Source organism: Colossoma macropomum, unplaced genomic scaffold (genome assembly GCF_904425465.1).
Source record: "Colossoma macropomum unplaced genomic scaffold, Colossoma_macropomum, whole genome shotgun sequence".
NCBI lineage: Eukaryota > Metazoa > Chordata > Actinopteri > Characiformes > Serrasalmidae > Colossoma > Colossoma macropomum.
The window spans coordinates 21505888-21522785 of record NW_023494798.1 but is presented as its reverse complement, the minus strand read 5'-3'; the positions used below and the strand labels follow the sequence as shown (position 1 = coordinate 21522785).

At 38.6% G+C, this 16898-nt stretch overlaps 1 protein-coding gene across 1 annotated transcript in view; it reads right to left on the bottom strand.

Moving 5' to 3' along the window:
• The window catches only part of shank3a (SH3 and multiple ankyrin repeat domains 3a), a 378305-nt gene that overhangs the window by 165592 nt on the left and 195815 nt on the right, over positions 1-16898 (bottom strand). The window contains exons 6-7 of the mRNA XM_036585771.1: positions 5998-6106; positions 434-585 (exon numbers count right to left, since the gene is read on the bottom strand). Coding sequence (XP_036441664.1) covers positions 434-585; positions 5998-6106 — 261 coding nt within the window. The remainder of the gene's footprint in view (positions 1-433; positions 586-5997; positions 6107-16898) is intronic.

Here is a 16898-nt window from a genome sequence, read left to right as displayed (position 1 = left end):
TTACTGTACACAGGCTACGTGTATATACACTTATAAATAAAAATGAAAAGGAAATAAAATGGAAGCAAAAGGCTTTTTTTGAAGCAATGCCTTTAAACAACCACTTTTGGTTTCCTAAAAACACATTCACTGAATGGTTCTCTAAAGAAAAAAAAATCCACAAAATTTAAAAGCTTGAAAAGCTTTAAAGGCTTGAAAAGGTACCATTTTATCTTGAGAGTCCAATGCAGAACACGTGTGATTAACATTCAACTAAATGTCTATTAAACGCAAACCAGATAGTTGCCTAACAACTTGAGCATCTGCAGACAATTGATATGGGACTTCAAAAATAAAGTGTGATAAAATAATCTCTCATAACCAAGACAAAAACATTCAGGAACCTTTATTTTCATCTCTGTGTTGTGAATGTGTATATTGTCTGTGAACTTACTATGAGCGCTGTGTGGTTTTTTGTGCGCACAGCTTTGTGGAGAGCGGTGATGCCATCTCTGGTCCTGAAGTCCAGGTGAGCTCCTCCACCCTTCAACACCTTAATGAGCTCTGCACAGCCTTCTAACTGAGCTGCCATCGTCAATGGACACTCTACACACACGCACACAGAAAAAGTTAAAAATAAATTGAATATGAATTGTATGATCAGTTAAGATAATCTGATCATTTCATGTGAGAGATATTTGCATTTGGTTGTATTCCAAACCTACTAAAAATGAAAAGAATGTTCCAGCATTACTCAACCTAATCCCTGAGCAACTGTTTACACGTCATGATTGTAACGTTTCCCTGTGCTTAGAAAAGAACAGAAAACCCACTGAGCTGAAATATTTATAATGTGTAAACATTCAGGCAAAACATATTTGTAGGAAATGTTCAGGAATTCCATCATCAAAGACGTTTGCAAATGAAGCTGTAAATCTGTGTACTTAGTTACTTGAGAGACGAGACTAGTTTTCTAGAGGGAAGAATTTGTGACAATCTATAACCAGTGTTGTGTGGGTTTAGTTATCACAGGTTCCAGCCTGATCTAAAAAGGATATCAGAAAAACAGATGTACACTGATCATGAATTTTTATAGCAGAATCCAATTTCTTTACAGGCAGACAGACCAATGGCTAATGTTTTGCCCAAATATTATTAGTTTTTGTTATTATTTTTTGCTAGGTTATACTTTTATTGATCCTACGAGGGAAATGTGTCATCAGCACAGCGCCGCCAATGCCTTGCTCAAAACCAGGATTTGAACTCTGGCATTTTAAATTCTTAAATGAAAATTCAGTCTATTTAAATAACAAGAAATCAAATAGTGGCACATCCAAAGTGAGAGGAATCTGGCTATTTAGCACTATCAGACAACATTTTGATACAGGTGTGGCAGCAGCATTCGAATACAACATGGGTGCACTTACCCATCCTATGCTACCTAAATGTTAAATTGGCCAAAATCTAAATAACAAATTAGCTGAGTGCTGACTGCTTTATTGGAACACAAATCATCAGATTCCGATCTTGGCCAGTTCCAATTATGCACCCCTACACCCTAAGGGAAAGTCAATGTAACTGGAATTGCTTGTTTAATTTGTCCCAGTGTTCAGACTTCAGATAAAACCTCATAAGCAAGCAATTCCACTTACACTGGCTTTTCCTTAGGTTTTTGTAGGGGTGCATAACTGGAACTGGAGACTCTTGTTGTCTCATCTCATCATAGCTCCTGTACTGTTAGACTGCAAATGGATGTACTTTCAAATTTGCATTATATAATCTTGTATTTCACCTTTATTCACAGAATTCACCAAATGCCCCAAAGTCTTAATTATAAGTCTGCTATAAGTCAACAGTTCTCATTTCTTTTCTAAGTACAGGGAAATGTGTTAAAATGATTGCCCCATGGTAACTGACAGTTCAGGACAGATATTAGGTGGAACAAATGGAGAATTCCTCTGAAAACATGAAATGAGTATCGTGATCAAACATTTCTGCTCTTCAGTTTTACCAACTCCTGTAATGCAGCCAGTAATGCTACAATATTTAGTCATCACTGGTATGACTACAACACTAATTATTATGCTATTCAACTAATTTGTAATTGTTTTTCTGATTCACAAATGAATTTCACCTACAGAAATATGACACCATTAAACTTAAAAATAGACCTGTTTAGACACAAAGTAATAGATACATATTTTCTTTTTTTTTCCTGTCAAACAGTGTATTAGCATAATAACACCCAAATAAACAAACACACAAACACATTCACCTTCTTCTGTCTGTTATCCTTTCCAGAGGTCAAACTTAACCAGGTCCAAACAAGTGTATGAATAATCTTGAATAAATATGAGCGAATTTGCATAAAAAGTGATCTGGCCTTCCCAGCATTCACTGGCAGAGGTCAGACGTGATCAGTCCATGGTCATCCAAGCAGAACAATGTGTCACTTTGTCTCTCGCTCATTCTCTCCACAATTATGTTAAGTAAGTCATTAACTGACTTAATTAAGATTGTAAAATGGATAAATACAAGATGTGGAATGTGCGTAGAGCGTAGTTTACCCGGGGCTGGGCAATAAGGCAATATTTATTGCTCTTGTGATAAATTATAGCATAATATGTCACAATACGGTACATATCTGAACATATCATGGATATCACCAGTACTTATGAAACACTTCCCAACTGCACGTTTCATTACAAAAGAAAGAATAATTAGTGCTGTTTACCTGGATTCAGTGCAGCATAGTCCATGAAATGAACATAAAAAACTGTATTCACAGTTTTTGAAGTATTTATGCAGAACTACTTTGTCTTTTCCAACTTTTCAGATGTCAGAAAAAAATCGAGTGCCAGTGTCTCGCTGGTGAGCCACTCTGAGAATTCATTTCCCCCTCATGCAAGTTCATTTCCCCCTCATGCAAGCTCATTCAGAGAGCAGTTCAGATCAGTAAGTGCTTATTACTGATTTTTTTTAATCAGAGTAATATTTATAAAGTGACTGATGTGTCATCTATATTTCAATCCATGTGTGTTCTAAAAGTCAGTTTTTGAAACATACTCAAAATTTACACATTGGCTTTGTTAGATTACATTCTTTATATATCAAATAAATGCCACATCAGCATTGAGAAATCACATTATTTTAGCATTATCAATGTCACATTTAAAACTCTACAATGATGTGTAGGTTTACTGGTGGTTTAGGATAGTAAATAAATTGGATATATTTAAGTTGTAGACATTGCAAGCTCTGGTTCCTATCACTACCGTGGTAAAGTAATCCGTGCTGGTGAATTTCTCTACAGTTATTTCACATCAAACCACTCTCAGTGACTGAATTATGCAGAAATTCTGGAAAATGAGCAGAATTCCACTTTGAGGTAAGAATTGGACCAGAAGGACCATGTTATACCTTTGAGGGTCCATTTACACTGTTTGTAACTTGGGGGACTAAACATTACCTGGACAGGACCTTTTTTCTGACAATATACAACAGTATAATACATTTTTTTCATGGGCTTCTATCCCAGGCCTCTTTTCTTAAAGTACCTGACTAAATATGCACACTTCTGTCCAAATTCCACTGCTTTTGAATGCCTGACCCACAGTGGAGAGATCTGTGTTATGAGAACAGGGTCACAGCAGCAATTTTACACAACTAGCCAAAGTCAACCTCTGCTCTTCACATGGAAACACACGAACAGCAATGCATGCATGCACGCACACACACGCACGCAGGACACGCACGCAGGCACACACTCACACACACACTCACACACACTCACACACACACTCACACACACACACTCACACACCACAATTCATACAGATATCAATGAATAAAAACGAAACACAACAGGCTCCTTCGGTACCAAACACTTTGAAGCAGTCGATTCTGGAGGCACCAACATATTTGTGTCTGTAGATCACTAGAAATGGTTTCTGTGGTTAAATTTAGGCAGTTCGCTTGTCCAACACGACCTGACAGGCAGTGTTTGTAACTCATTATGTGATGCTAACATTAGCTACACTAGAGGGCTAGCTGTGTAAACACATCAGCTTTTTTTGTTTTCTGTCCTCAGGGACTAAAGAGAAAAACGCTACAGGTGCTGGCTGAGGCCGGAGGGTCAAACTGCAGAACCACAGTACCACACTCAGAGCTGGGCTGTCAGACCCACACTCTCAGCTCCAGATAAGATTTTACATAGTGGTCGAGAGGCTAGGTGGCTATAGTACCTCACATTTTATTACACGAAGAGCATGGATGGTAGTGTGTAGTGTTTTTAGAAACCCTCAAATACTATGTCTGACTCCCAAACGGCTCCCTACTCCCTACATAGTGCACTACACAGGTCAGGAAACATCTGTGTGTTGGTAGAGCTCTAAGGTTCACCTACCATTCTACTGTCCTTTTATCTCCTACCCATTAGATGTACACAAAGAGTGCTACGTAAGATAGGGAGTTGTGCAGCTAACAGCTGAATATAAATAGATTTCTATTTGTCATATAACACACTATTTGGGTGTAAAATCCATTATTTTATGAACTATATAGTGCACTAGATAGGGATTAGGCTGAATCTCAAATTGCTTCCTAGGTGATTGTGATATAATTCTGTGGCATGGCAGAGCACTGGCTGGAAGACAGAGTTGGGCCGTGTGAACGAGCAGCTAATTGGTGATGATTTATACCTGTGCATGCTTAACGGCAGCTTGCAGCACCAAAATATATTTGTTACCATAAGTTAAGTTTCTCTGTTAAAAATGGTTTCTCTAGTCTAATAAGAATAATGCAGTAGAAGTTCAATCCACCATATACTCATGACAGCTGAAGTTGCAGTGTTGCAGCCCAGCAGTTGTATATTACTGGGGCTGAGGGGCAGAGAAAGAGGGGTTGAGGAAAAGGGGCTATTATGGGGAGAAAACTTTTCACTGAATGGCTGGAGGCAGCTCACTTTTCCAGTATATGAGGGGGAAAACGAGGGGAGATCCCAAAAATATTGTAAAAGTGACTAAAGCCTGTGCCATGGTTTTAAAAAAAAACAAAAAAACAAAAACACAGGGGTAAACTTGGATCTCTGCAGTGGCAAAAATCAAATCCAACAAGTAAACCAAGCTCCCCTCTCAATGGGCATTTGCACATTACAAACAGCTCAACTTAACAAGCAGAGATAGATAGAATACATCTTCACTAGCCAAGTGAATTAATTTAGCTGTCCGTGTCTGAAACACTTTAACCAGAGTTACCACAGCAGCAGCCTCGCACACTCAAATAGAACATTTTGCTGTTTCTCTTAAGCAATTTGTCACTGAAATCATGTACAAAATATACTCTGGTGAGTGTAAAACCTGAAAACCCAATGTAAAAACAAAAGCATTCAGTTTTGCTGGCTGTAACCAAGATGTCATTGCTTTTCTGGTAATACATCAACCCTCCTAGTAATTTTGCAGAAATTGTACTGTGTCTTGTGCAGGTAAACTTTCACATCAATCTTACCAGCATTTTAAATTCAGAGTTGACTCCAAAATTTCTGGAATCAAACCACCATTTATTCTGCCAACTACTACTGCAATCAGCTTTTCGTATTCAAGTTTCAAACAGTATTTTTCAGCTGATGTTCTAGATTTTCCATGTCATTTTTAATTTAAAGAGTTCCCATTTTTGTATTAATTTCTAGGTGCTAAATATTGTTCAGACACTGGACACGGAGCACTGTGAAAAAGACTTGTTGCTTTAACTGCAAGGGTTTTACATTTTAAGAAAGCCAGGTTACTAACTTTTCTACATCTTTTCTCTACATCTTCCTTTTGTGTGACCTCACCTATAGTTGGCTGAAGCACCTTTTCTTTTTGTCTTAATTCTAAAGTCAAGCCTATTCAGTATCTGCTAATAACCCTAACACACACACACAGACAAAGACTGTCAGAGCTGAGCAAGCAGCTGCCACTCCAGTTAGAGGCCTCTTATCATGAAGGTCTCTTCACATAACGTGAGGATTATAAGACTTACCTCCGGTCTCTGGATCGTGGAAATTTGGGTCGAGCCCTTTCTCCAGAAACTTTGATACCTTCTCAATATTCCTCTGCTGAACATATTCCATAAACTTCTTCAAGTTAGCCTGTTGGGGAGAGGGAGAGAGAGAGAGAGAGAGAGAGAGAGAGAGAGAGAGAGAGAGAGAGAGAGAGGCTAAGTGACTGAAACCTACACGTGAGGTGACTTAAATAATGCAACAGCAGGGCAGGATAAAAGCAAAGGCAGGAGAGTTATCTCAAGTGGAAGAAGCACTGACAGAGTAAAGCCTACAGTACAGTAGGAATTTAATTTTAGCTTCTTTCTCTCTCACTCTCTCTCTCACACACACACACACACATACACACAAACACACACACACACACTATAATACACAGGATCTAGCTTAAAGAAACAACACCAGTCTCACTTTGTTAATGTAATATTCTCAACACATAATCCACCACTCCACAGGCAATGACACAAATATTAAAATGCATTACATTTCATATGAGTGATGCCAGGACTCATTTAGGGGATTGCCTGTAATCCAAAAGGAAATCAAATAAAACGGTACAGTGTTCATTTCCGGCCTGTCACTCACTCCCAGCAGCTGCGCTTTTCTGCCCAAACAGCCCAATAACTGCAATATAACCCAATACTTGAAGAAACAACCACAGTGTAACATGTCTAACACCTGCCTGAGTGACAGTGAGAGCCAAGTCTGAGTTGCAGCATCTCATAATCACACACATCGTCTCAATCACACACAGTCTTATAATCAGACGCACCACCTCATAATCACACACATCGTCTCAATCACACACAGTCTTATAATCAGACGCACCACCTCATAATCACACACATCGTCTCACAGAGTCTCATAATCAGACACACCACCTCATAATCACACACATCGTCTCACAGAGTCTCATAATCAGACACACCACCTCATAAATCACACAAATCGTCTCACACAGTCTCATAATCAGATGCACCACCTCATAATCACACACATCATCTCAATTACACAGTCTTGTAATCCGACACACCACCTCAATCACAAACATCGTCTCAATCACAGTCTCATAATCAGACACTCCAACTCATAATCACACACATCGTCTCAATTACACACAGTCTTATAATCAGACGCACCACCTCAATCACACGAACTGTCTCAATCATACGCACCCTCTTATATTCACACTTGCTGGCTCATATTCATATACACCGTCTCAATCACACACTCATATGAGGTGCACCATCCCATTCTCACACACACACACACACACACACACACACACACAGACACACACACACACACTCTTAACAAACTGATCTGATATTTTTCCTTTAAAAACGATTAACCTTTACAATAAACTATTTTTAACTGAACCACTTAAGATGAGCACAAGACTCCGTCAACACCTGGTCATTACATGAGTATCAGGATTATATCAGGATGGAGATGAAAATGCAGCGGTAAATGTATCACAGACGCATTTAAAACAGCAGCATGACGTAGATCAGGTCCACCACCTCATTTTTTGGCATTCTTTTTAAACTGATTAAGCTGAATGGCTACCCTTTATGAATATGACAGGCTGAAAATACAATTATTTTGGGATTACAACAAAACAATGCAAGTTAGCTTCTAACAAAGTTTGACCAGAAAGCATGTTTATTTTCTCCAGTTTAAGCAAGCACAACCTGTTACCACAACCTGCTATGCTGAAACTGGTTTCTGGAGAAGGATGCCACGAATATCAATTAAGAGAATCTTCAGTCTTTCAGCTTAAGGCGCAGGCTACAGTCCGTACAGACATGGACTAATGTTACACATTAAAAGAGAACTTGCTAAAAGAAAACTAATCATGAAGCAAACAATTACGTTTGTGCTTCTTGAAGCCGCGGACACTGCATTTTCTCACATTTTAATCGTCAGACTTGATTGACAATCATGATAGATAGAAAGTATTGGCGACTGACAATGCTATCGTTAATTGGCTCAGGCCAAGCATAAATGGAGTGTGTTTTTGATATTACATGAGTGGAAATGCATCTGTCGAGGGCTGACTAGCAGAATAAACAAGGAAATGAAAGAAGAAGGATATGCAAGGCTGGAGTTATCCCCAAACCAAGTGACCGCTTTCAGTCAGTGCTAATGAAAGTGTCCAAGCCGAGCTTCTCCACATGTATCGTAACGGGGGAAAAAAGTAAACAAAAGCGAAAGAGAATTGACATGTGTTGATGTGCCTCTTATGGTGGGGAAAGAACAATGTGATCTCATGTGGCCAAACTGGGGACGCATTTTAATAAAAAGTTAAAGTATCCCAATATGACCCGGACCTGTTAATGCACGGTGTAATCACACACACTGTCTCATCTCAGTCACTCATCAAAGAGTAAATATGAAGTCCTCAGCACTCAGCAGCTCGCTGACTGCCTGTACAAACATTCAGCAGAGAAAATGCTATGCTGAGTTGAACCCTCCAGTTATCTACTGAAGCGCACTTCTGTACCAGGAACTACAGTAACACTTTATTTAGATGGTCCACTGTAGATGCTTTGTAGTTACTCATTCTATCTTAAACTAACATTCAACTTAACATCAATGAAATGCAACTGAAGCTGAAGTTGAGTGTGAAAGATTATATTAAATCTAACCCTAAACCAAAACCTAACCCTAATTTTAACTTCAACCCTAAACCTACTCCTAAACTTAACCCTAGTCATAATGTTGTTGATACTCAGCTGAGTATGACCAGAAAGTTTGTTGATGATTTAAGTATCTGTAGATCATCTATAGGTGACCATCCAAATAAAGTGTGACCGGAACTACTATTTAACACTTACTGAAACAGGACATTCTGCTCAATGTGCAGATCCTAAACTTTCAATACCACATTTTTGGTGGTATTTTATCATGGTTTGAATTTGATTGTTGTGTCCAGAGTCTCATTTTACTATCATTTACATTTTTGCTGTGTTTTTGTAAGGGATGCACAATGACATCAACATCATATCGGTGTCAGCAGATAACTGCTTAAAAATGATCAGAATGGTAGACATATTTATCAATATTTCTAACATATTTTGATATTTGATGTATTTACTGTACTCCAGAAGAGCAGTGTGTTTAGGTGATGCTGGGCAGCAGTGCAAAAATATCTGCATTTTATTCATTGTACTGCATCTGTAACCCTACAGAAATAAAAGCTATTTTTGTCAGTAATGCTAATCCAGATGGTTTTAATCCCAATTTCTACATTTTATAAATGTTTACGCATTGGCTTTGGTATCAGTATTGACAGTTATGTACATTAAAATATCGTATATATCAGCCTCGATCCGCAATTCCCATTTTGTCATTGACACAATCGTACAGAGAAAAAAAAAACAAAAAAACAGTGCTGACTCAAACCTGTTACACCCATTACAGAAATAAAACAAATAAAATACATAAAAGTAATTACTACTCTATTGCATATTACATTACTTACATTGAAAGAGTACATAATACAGTAAAAGCACACAATATTGTTCACTACATAGTCCTATATAATATCAGTGTACAGTATTACAGCAAAAACGATATACGTCAAAGGATTAATCATTTATGCTTTTGCCATTATCTCCAACACATTGCTTGTATTATTATTAGAACATCAGTACAGCAACAAAAACGTTCATGCTTTTGAACTGAGATTTCTCCACAAGTCCAAGGACAAACCGAATAAAAGCACTCGGCAGCAGTATTCAGTCACCCGCACTGCGCTCCTGAGGGAATCTGAACTCAACCTTCTGTCCAACAGTTTACACTTTCCAACAACACTGAACCACTCCAGCGTGTCAAAACCACACAAGGGCACTAGCACAGTGCAGAAACGGACATGCAGACTGACCACAAGTGACTACACATGCATTAAAAAGCACTGCCAGACACTAATCCTTATAATTCTATAATACACAGTAGACTGGGAGATGAACACTTGCAGTTTTCTTCATTTCATTTGCTTAATGATAGAATACCTGCACAATCTTCCATCAATGAGTGATGAGTCTCTTTCTCTCGCTCCCCTGTCTGCAGTGAAGCGGCAGTAGAACTATCCCAGTTTCTCAGTCTGCTTACTGCCTGTTACATAACTTCTCAAGATCAACTCCTGCACCCACACGGGCGGACACACACATACACACATACACACATACACACATACACACATACACACACAGCCACATCTCCTCAGCCAAAATCAAATAAAAGGCAGCAGCTCTCTCACCATGTGTGGCAGTAAATGTTCTCCGTTCTTCTGCTTTAATTCTCTACCCATCACACTCCCCCAACTCGCGACCAGCTCTAGCACTACCATCTGAGTGTCTCACCCAAGTACTCATGCTTGCATATACACACACACACACATGCATACACGCATACACACACACACACTCCAGAGCTGTGCTGCAGCCGTCGCTTTCTCCATCCCTACTGTGAATGGCACAAACTCTCTGGCGCTCCCTCTCCCTCTCTGAAGCACTCAAGCTGTTGTTATGGAGATGGAATACAAAAGAAACGTTAGCCTGGCTGCCACGTAGAGTGAGAAGAGTCCTGCGTGTGTGTGTGTGTGTGTGGGTGTGTGTGAATGAACAAAGCTAAAGAAGAAGTTTTTGGGTGCAAAAATACTGGATAGTATTTGATGTGTGTGTGATCCTGTCTGGGGGGAAAGCCAGGCTTTGTAATTTTGTCATTATCATAGTGCAAAATGTTGGTATGGTACTGATCTGTTTCAGAACCAATACATAGAAACTACCACTGGTCCATTTGACTGGACCATACTTGCCTCACATTCCATTTATATTGGTCTGGTGCAGCAACAGACATGAACACATCCACTCACTTCAGCCAGGTGCATATTGGTCTCAACACACAAAGTGTAAGTCAACATAATATGCATCACTAAACTTTTCCAAAATTACCAGGTTTTGCTGCTGTTCCACACAGATGTTTGATATGTGAAAGGAAAGTTTCATACATCTGAACTCCAGACACTAATCTCAAAAACCCTACATGCCTTCTGACTGGGTAAACACATTGCATTTGCCAAACTAATAAAGGTTAGCTTTGCTCAGCTTTTTAAATCCCTCGCATCCCCCCAAATTCAGCGTGCCAGTGCCAACCACACTACTGCACCAGACAACATAAATGGAAAGTTAGATTATACATAAAAACTGTGTTCTGAAATCTAGGGATGAGCCAATATGAGCTGCCAATATGCGCTGCTAGTGTTTTTGCTTCCCTTTGAAAGTTTTGATCTATCGGAAATAATTTATAATGTAGGGCTTTTTAATCCATGCTGCTACACAGAAGACACCAAAGGATCACTCAGGGTCCACTTGATTGTGTGAATCTGGCATTCATTAATCTCCATTATCTTATCTCTAAACAGATCTAAACATAACTATATCAGTAAAATAGTCCCATAATTTCTACTCCAACTGGACCAAAATTCACAAAGTCTGCAGTATGCAAAGCCCTTCATACATTCACCCAAATCTTATTTGACATTTCCCTGTGTCCCTTCTGTCACTCCTCAGCAGTGTAGTGCTCCATATAGCAGACCAATACACTACATTTTAAGTTATACATGAGAGCTAGACGGATAACTCAGCATGCCGATATTATCGACCGATATAAGCTAGTCAGTGTTTATAATGGCCAATAAATGACAATTAAAAAAGAAACGGAGAGGTGGAAGACACTTTACTTTTGCTGCAGTAACGTGAAAGCCGGTACTGTCAGGCAAACATTTAATTCCACTTAAGGTGGAAAAGGAAAATTCAAACAAGAAACTGGTGAATGGGAAGCCTCAAGCCCAAATTAAGCAATGGTTAATATATCTGCGACTCACATGTCTGTAGTTATGCAGTAGAGTTGGTGCTTTGGAAATGATTAAACCAGGAGGGAAATTCAAATAAACGGTAGCCAAAGAAAAGTCTATCTAGCGTCTCTTTTAAATGTGCAGTGAGTGTGTTGTAATGGCACTATTATGTTAGAGCGCAGAACACAGTGATATGTTGAGAGCCGTTATTTACATCTCAAAGAGGAATTCCAGTATCGTTATGAGTAACGCGCCATGTTCAGGTGCTCCCACATGTTTTCCGGTTAATCATTAAATTCTATTTAAGTGATAATACAATGGATGTTTGTGTTCGTAGCACTTAACGTCGTTATAACCCATGCATGATTGCATCACTTGTTTAAGAATTATGAATATTTTATAGCATTCATAGTCTTAAATGTCCCCTGTCCCAGCTTTTGGAAATATGTTGCAGGGATAAATTTTAGAACTAACTGAGCGTATCTTTACAAAAAAATAAATGAATTTCATAAGGTAAAAATATCTATTTGTTCTTTTTCATATAAATACAAATCAAAGTAAATTTGAACTGATTTCTGTTTTCATTTGCATTTCATATACGTGTCCCAGCTTTTCTGGAACTGAGGTCACTATTTGACAACAGAAATGATGACCTGCAAGTTCTTTTTTACTGCAAGACGAACCAATGCAGACAAGATTCTGGCCTTCAGTGTTCTGAGTAGGCTGAACATTTCAGTTTTTACAGTGTGGTGTTCTACAGTCTCACAGGCACTGGCTCTCTCTGGAACAGCTCCAGGTGCCATTGCACTCCTGACAGCAGTGAAACACAGGCAGGAGAGCAGTGAGGAGCCTGGCACTCAAACTAGTGTCTTGTGTGCCAGCAGTGTATGCCATCACACGAGAGTGAAACGCACTGCCAAGGAAACTGGCAGAACACACATTTAACCCCAGGGTCATCACACCACGCACTGTGGTCCTTTCTACTGACTATAATTTCACAGATTTACAATAGAGGCACTGTTCTAGTTGAGATAATGGTGTTGGTTCTAGATAATGAAGGTTAATTTTATTATTAGCACTTAAGTTAGTGCACAGTTGGTTAATAGAAATAAAAATGTAACCCCTGGGTCATATTTCATTAATTCAAATCCACCATTGCAGCTCTCTGGGCAAGACAAACTGCCATTTCAATTTGGCGTTAGAGAGAGTCTGATATAATGAAGATTAATTTTTCATAGTAGCATAATTTGGGGCACACTCTTATATAAATAAGCGTGAAAATTAAACGGTCAATGTGAACTCTATGGCCACTCTAGCAGTTCTGGAATTATATCTTCCTAGTGTTAAGTACTGAACACAGGTTTTGTTTTTCTTTTGTTCCAAATAAACAAGCATTTTTATAATAACACATCTTCATGGTAAACCAGCTTGAACAAGCCTAACCATGACTCAAAAAGGACAACTGTTGTCAATATTCCTGAAAGGGTTACTGACCTTATCATTGCACTACGAAGGTTATTTAGAGACTTCTTTATGATGCAACACCCTGACAATAGAGAAGCTCAGCATATACAGACAAAAGTTTTCGATGCACTGAATGCTTTTAAAGCTGTCCTAGTTTGGAATGTTACGATAAAATATGAATTGTATTTTAATGTACTGAAAATGTATTTACAAAAAAGATGAACTGTATAATAATGTGATATAAATTATAGGCTTGGACTCAAAAACGCATGGTGTAAATGGAGTCCAATGCGTCTCGGAGACGCACTGTGATCTGGTCACTCAAATTGCCTCCCAGGTGGTCAGGGATGCATACAATCACATATAGTTTGAGTCGTGGGGTATTTTTCTGACAAGAAATGCAGTGAGTAAGTGATGTACAAAAAAGTATGCTTCCTCCAGCCATAAAATCCGATCACATGTGATCACTAGCAATGCACTGGAGACGCACGGAAATGTCATGCGTACATTTATGCACTTCACCGTCCAGTCAAATGATCAGGTCAGTCGAGACATATGCTGATACCACAGGTCATTTTTAAAGGACTTTCCGAACCCCATGCTGTATGCATGTTTTTGGTGTAGTATGTACACACAGCTGCCTGGAACTCTACAGGCATTTTTACAGACATGGTTAAGTAGTCAATTCAATGTGAAAATGAATATTTAGGGCTTGGACTCTTAAACTTACAAGAACATCTAGTGTTTAAATGGATCAATGAACAAGCTATGATAAACACTGAACACATGGTTAGAAAACTCCACACAGCTACTTCAAAAAACCAATGCTGTCTTTTTTTTGTCACAGAGATTCTAATATAAACAAGCCCACATCTGAACTGCAGTCTATTTTTCACACTGAGACAATCACAAACACTTTATCTAAGTCTGTTTTCTGTTTTCTACAGGACCATTAAACTCGGTGCAAAGTAGAGTGTGATAAACTGGCAGTGCTCCAAACTCAAGCGTGAAGTTTCTGTCATTCAGCTGTGAAAGGCAAGGCTGCTGTTTTTAACTTGTTTACTCACAGCATTACAAGACTTACTGTAGCAGTCAGCACTGTTGACTGATTTTATTTAAATAGTTAAAGGCGGCAGATTGTTACCATTACAGCACAACAACAAACAAATGACTTTCATGATTGCCTGTACTGAAAGAAGAGCTTATCTGTGCTTAAATTTCAAAACCAAGAATAGTTTTTAACAAACCTCAATTCAAAAAAGGTTGGGAGAGTATGAGAATATGATAATACCAGAAAAACGCATATAAAACAAAATGCGCTGATTTGTAAATCCCCTTTGATCTATGCATAAACAAAAACAGACAAGATGTGTAATGATGGTTAATGTGGGGTGTTTTCAACTTGTTTTAAACACATGAGCTCATTCTAAAATTGATGTTCGCAGTATGTTCCAAAAATGTGAAATGTAAAATTAAACAGGTGATGCAATCATGCATGGGTATAAAAGAAAGCACCTAGTAAAGGCCCAGTTCTTTCCGTGCAAGGATGGGTACAGACCCACCATTTTTCCAAAAAACGTGTCAGCAAATCATACAACAGTTTAAGAAAGATGCTTCTCAACAAGTGATTGCAAGGATTTTAGGTATTAACATTGACAATACAGTGCATCGATAAAATGCAGGTTAAGACTGTACTATTATTGATAGCTGACAAACATCACAATGTTGAGCCAGCATTGTGATGCCTCACCCCCCACACCTACTCCCTGGTCCACACCTACTCCCTGGTCCACACCAGGGGGCGCTTTAGTCAGGGGATCCTGTTTACAACCTAAGGCTACACCAATTATTCATGCTAATAAAGTCATTTCATTTAAACTTTTAATTTGTTTATAGTGAGATCAGGTACATGCATATAACTGTACAGTATTCCCTTTTCTGTATTTTCACCATGGTAGCCAGCTATATTAGCATCAAGCTAGGTGGGTTAGCTCAGTGCTATTTGAGATTTTTAAGTCAGCTCTAGTTTAAACAGAGATTTTTAGCTTGTAACAGCCATGAAAGTAACATGCTTTACACTTTATTTAAAGGCTTGAAGTCTGTCTTGTATTACTGTAACATTAGCCTGTTAGCCAGCTAGCATTCTGCTATCTGTCCAGCCTGCTAGTAATGGCGGAATATATCCATTTATAAAGAATGTATAAAGAGATCATAACATGTAAAACAGTTGATGATGTTTGACTGGCAGTGTATCATGTGGTTGCAGTTAATAGACACAGATTTCAGTGCTAACAACTGGGCTTTTTCAATGAGTCATTATGAAGCCACAGTCTCACGTCTGCTGAAGCTCAGTGCTTTGTCCCAGAACGACTCAGAGATATGTAATAAGATAAAACAATAACTTAAAGTAGGCACATTTTCTTTGACTTCAATAAAAACGGTAACGAACGACACCTCCTTTCCCCAAACAAATATTTCAGCCATAACTGTGAAACACAGAGGTCACATGAAAAATAAGGTGGATACAAAGGCACAGTAAGAAAGCTCAGGTGAGTAGATCAGGATGGGCTGTGAATGACCACCCCCCCACTGTCATTGTCATGGCAATGTTTCCCAGTTGCCTATTAGGTAGACATCGCCCAACCCTATTCCACACTGTTACCAACATAAAGTTAAAAAGCTTGACACATCTGTGATAGCACCATTAATACTGAAACATACACATTTTGGAGAAACATATGTTGCCGTCTTATTTCAATGCCAAGCAATAAACACACATTCTGCACATGCTGCAACAGCATGGTTTCGTAATCAGAGTGTGCATGTGCTAGACTGGCCTGTCTGCAGCCCTAACCTGTATTCCACTGAAAATGTATGTTGTGGTTTGAAGCGTAAAATACAACAATGAAGGTTTGGTGTTTGGTTACACAGCTACGGACTTGTATAGCAGTAGAATTATATTATAAAAAGATTATATAAAAATATATAAAAATAATAGGTATCTCAGACTGAGCTCTGCATTTTTTTAAAAACAAAAATGGTGGAGATCACATACTAAGTGACTTGGGATCACACACTACAGAGCTTGTAAGTTGGTGAACTGAACAGAACTCTCCAAACTCATGTGACCTTGTACAAACTTGTGTGTACACAACACACACACACACAAACACTTGTTGCTAGGAGACAGAAATAAAAAAAAAGCTTGCTGCTACTGTTGATTTCACCACTTACAAGGCAAAGCTAAAAAACAAACAAACAAACAAACAGGTAAACCACATTCAGGAGACATGATCAGTGTGTGGTAGTTTTTAGAGTCTCAATATTGTAATATTACATCAACCACAAGGATGGCTCATCCATTCAAGTGAATGAAGCACCGGTTAATTAAATTGGAAAAACTAATCAAAGCACATTTCTTTCAGGGATGTAACTCATTCTTAATATTTTAGTCTGCCTTTCTTTGCTTTTGACTGACTTAAATAATATGGTTTTCTCCACTTACTGAATGGTTTTGTCAAAACAGTGCTGCTTTTATTTCACTCCTGAATCTGAAAA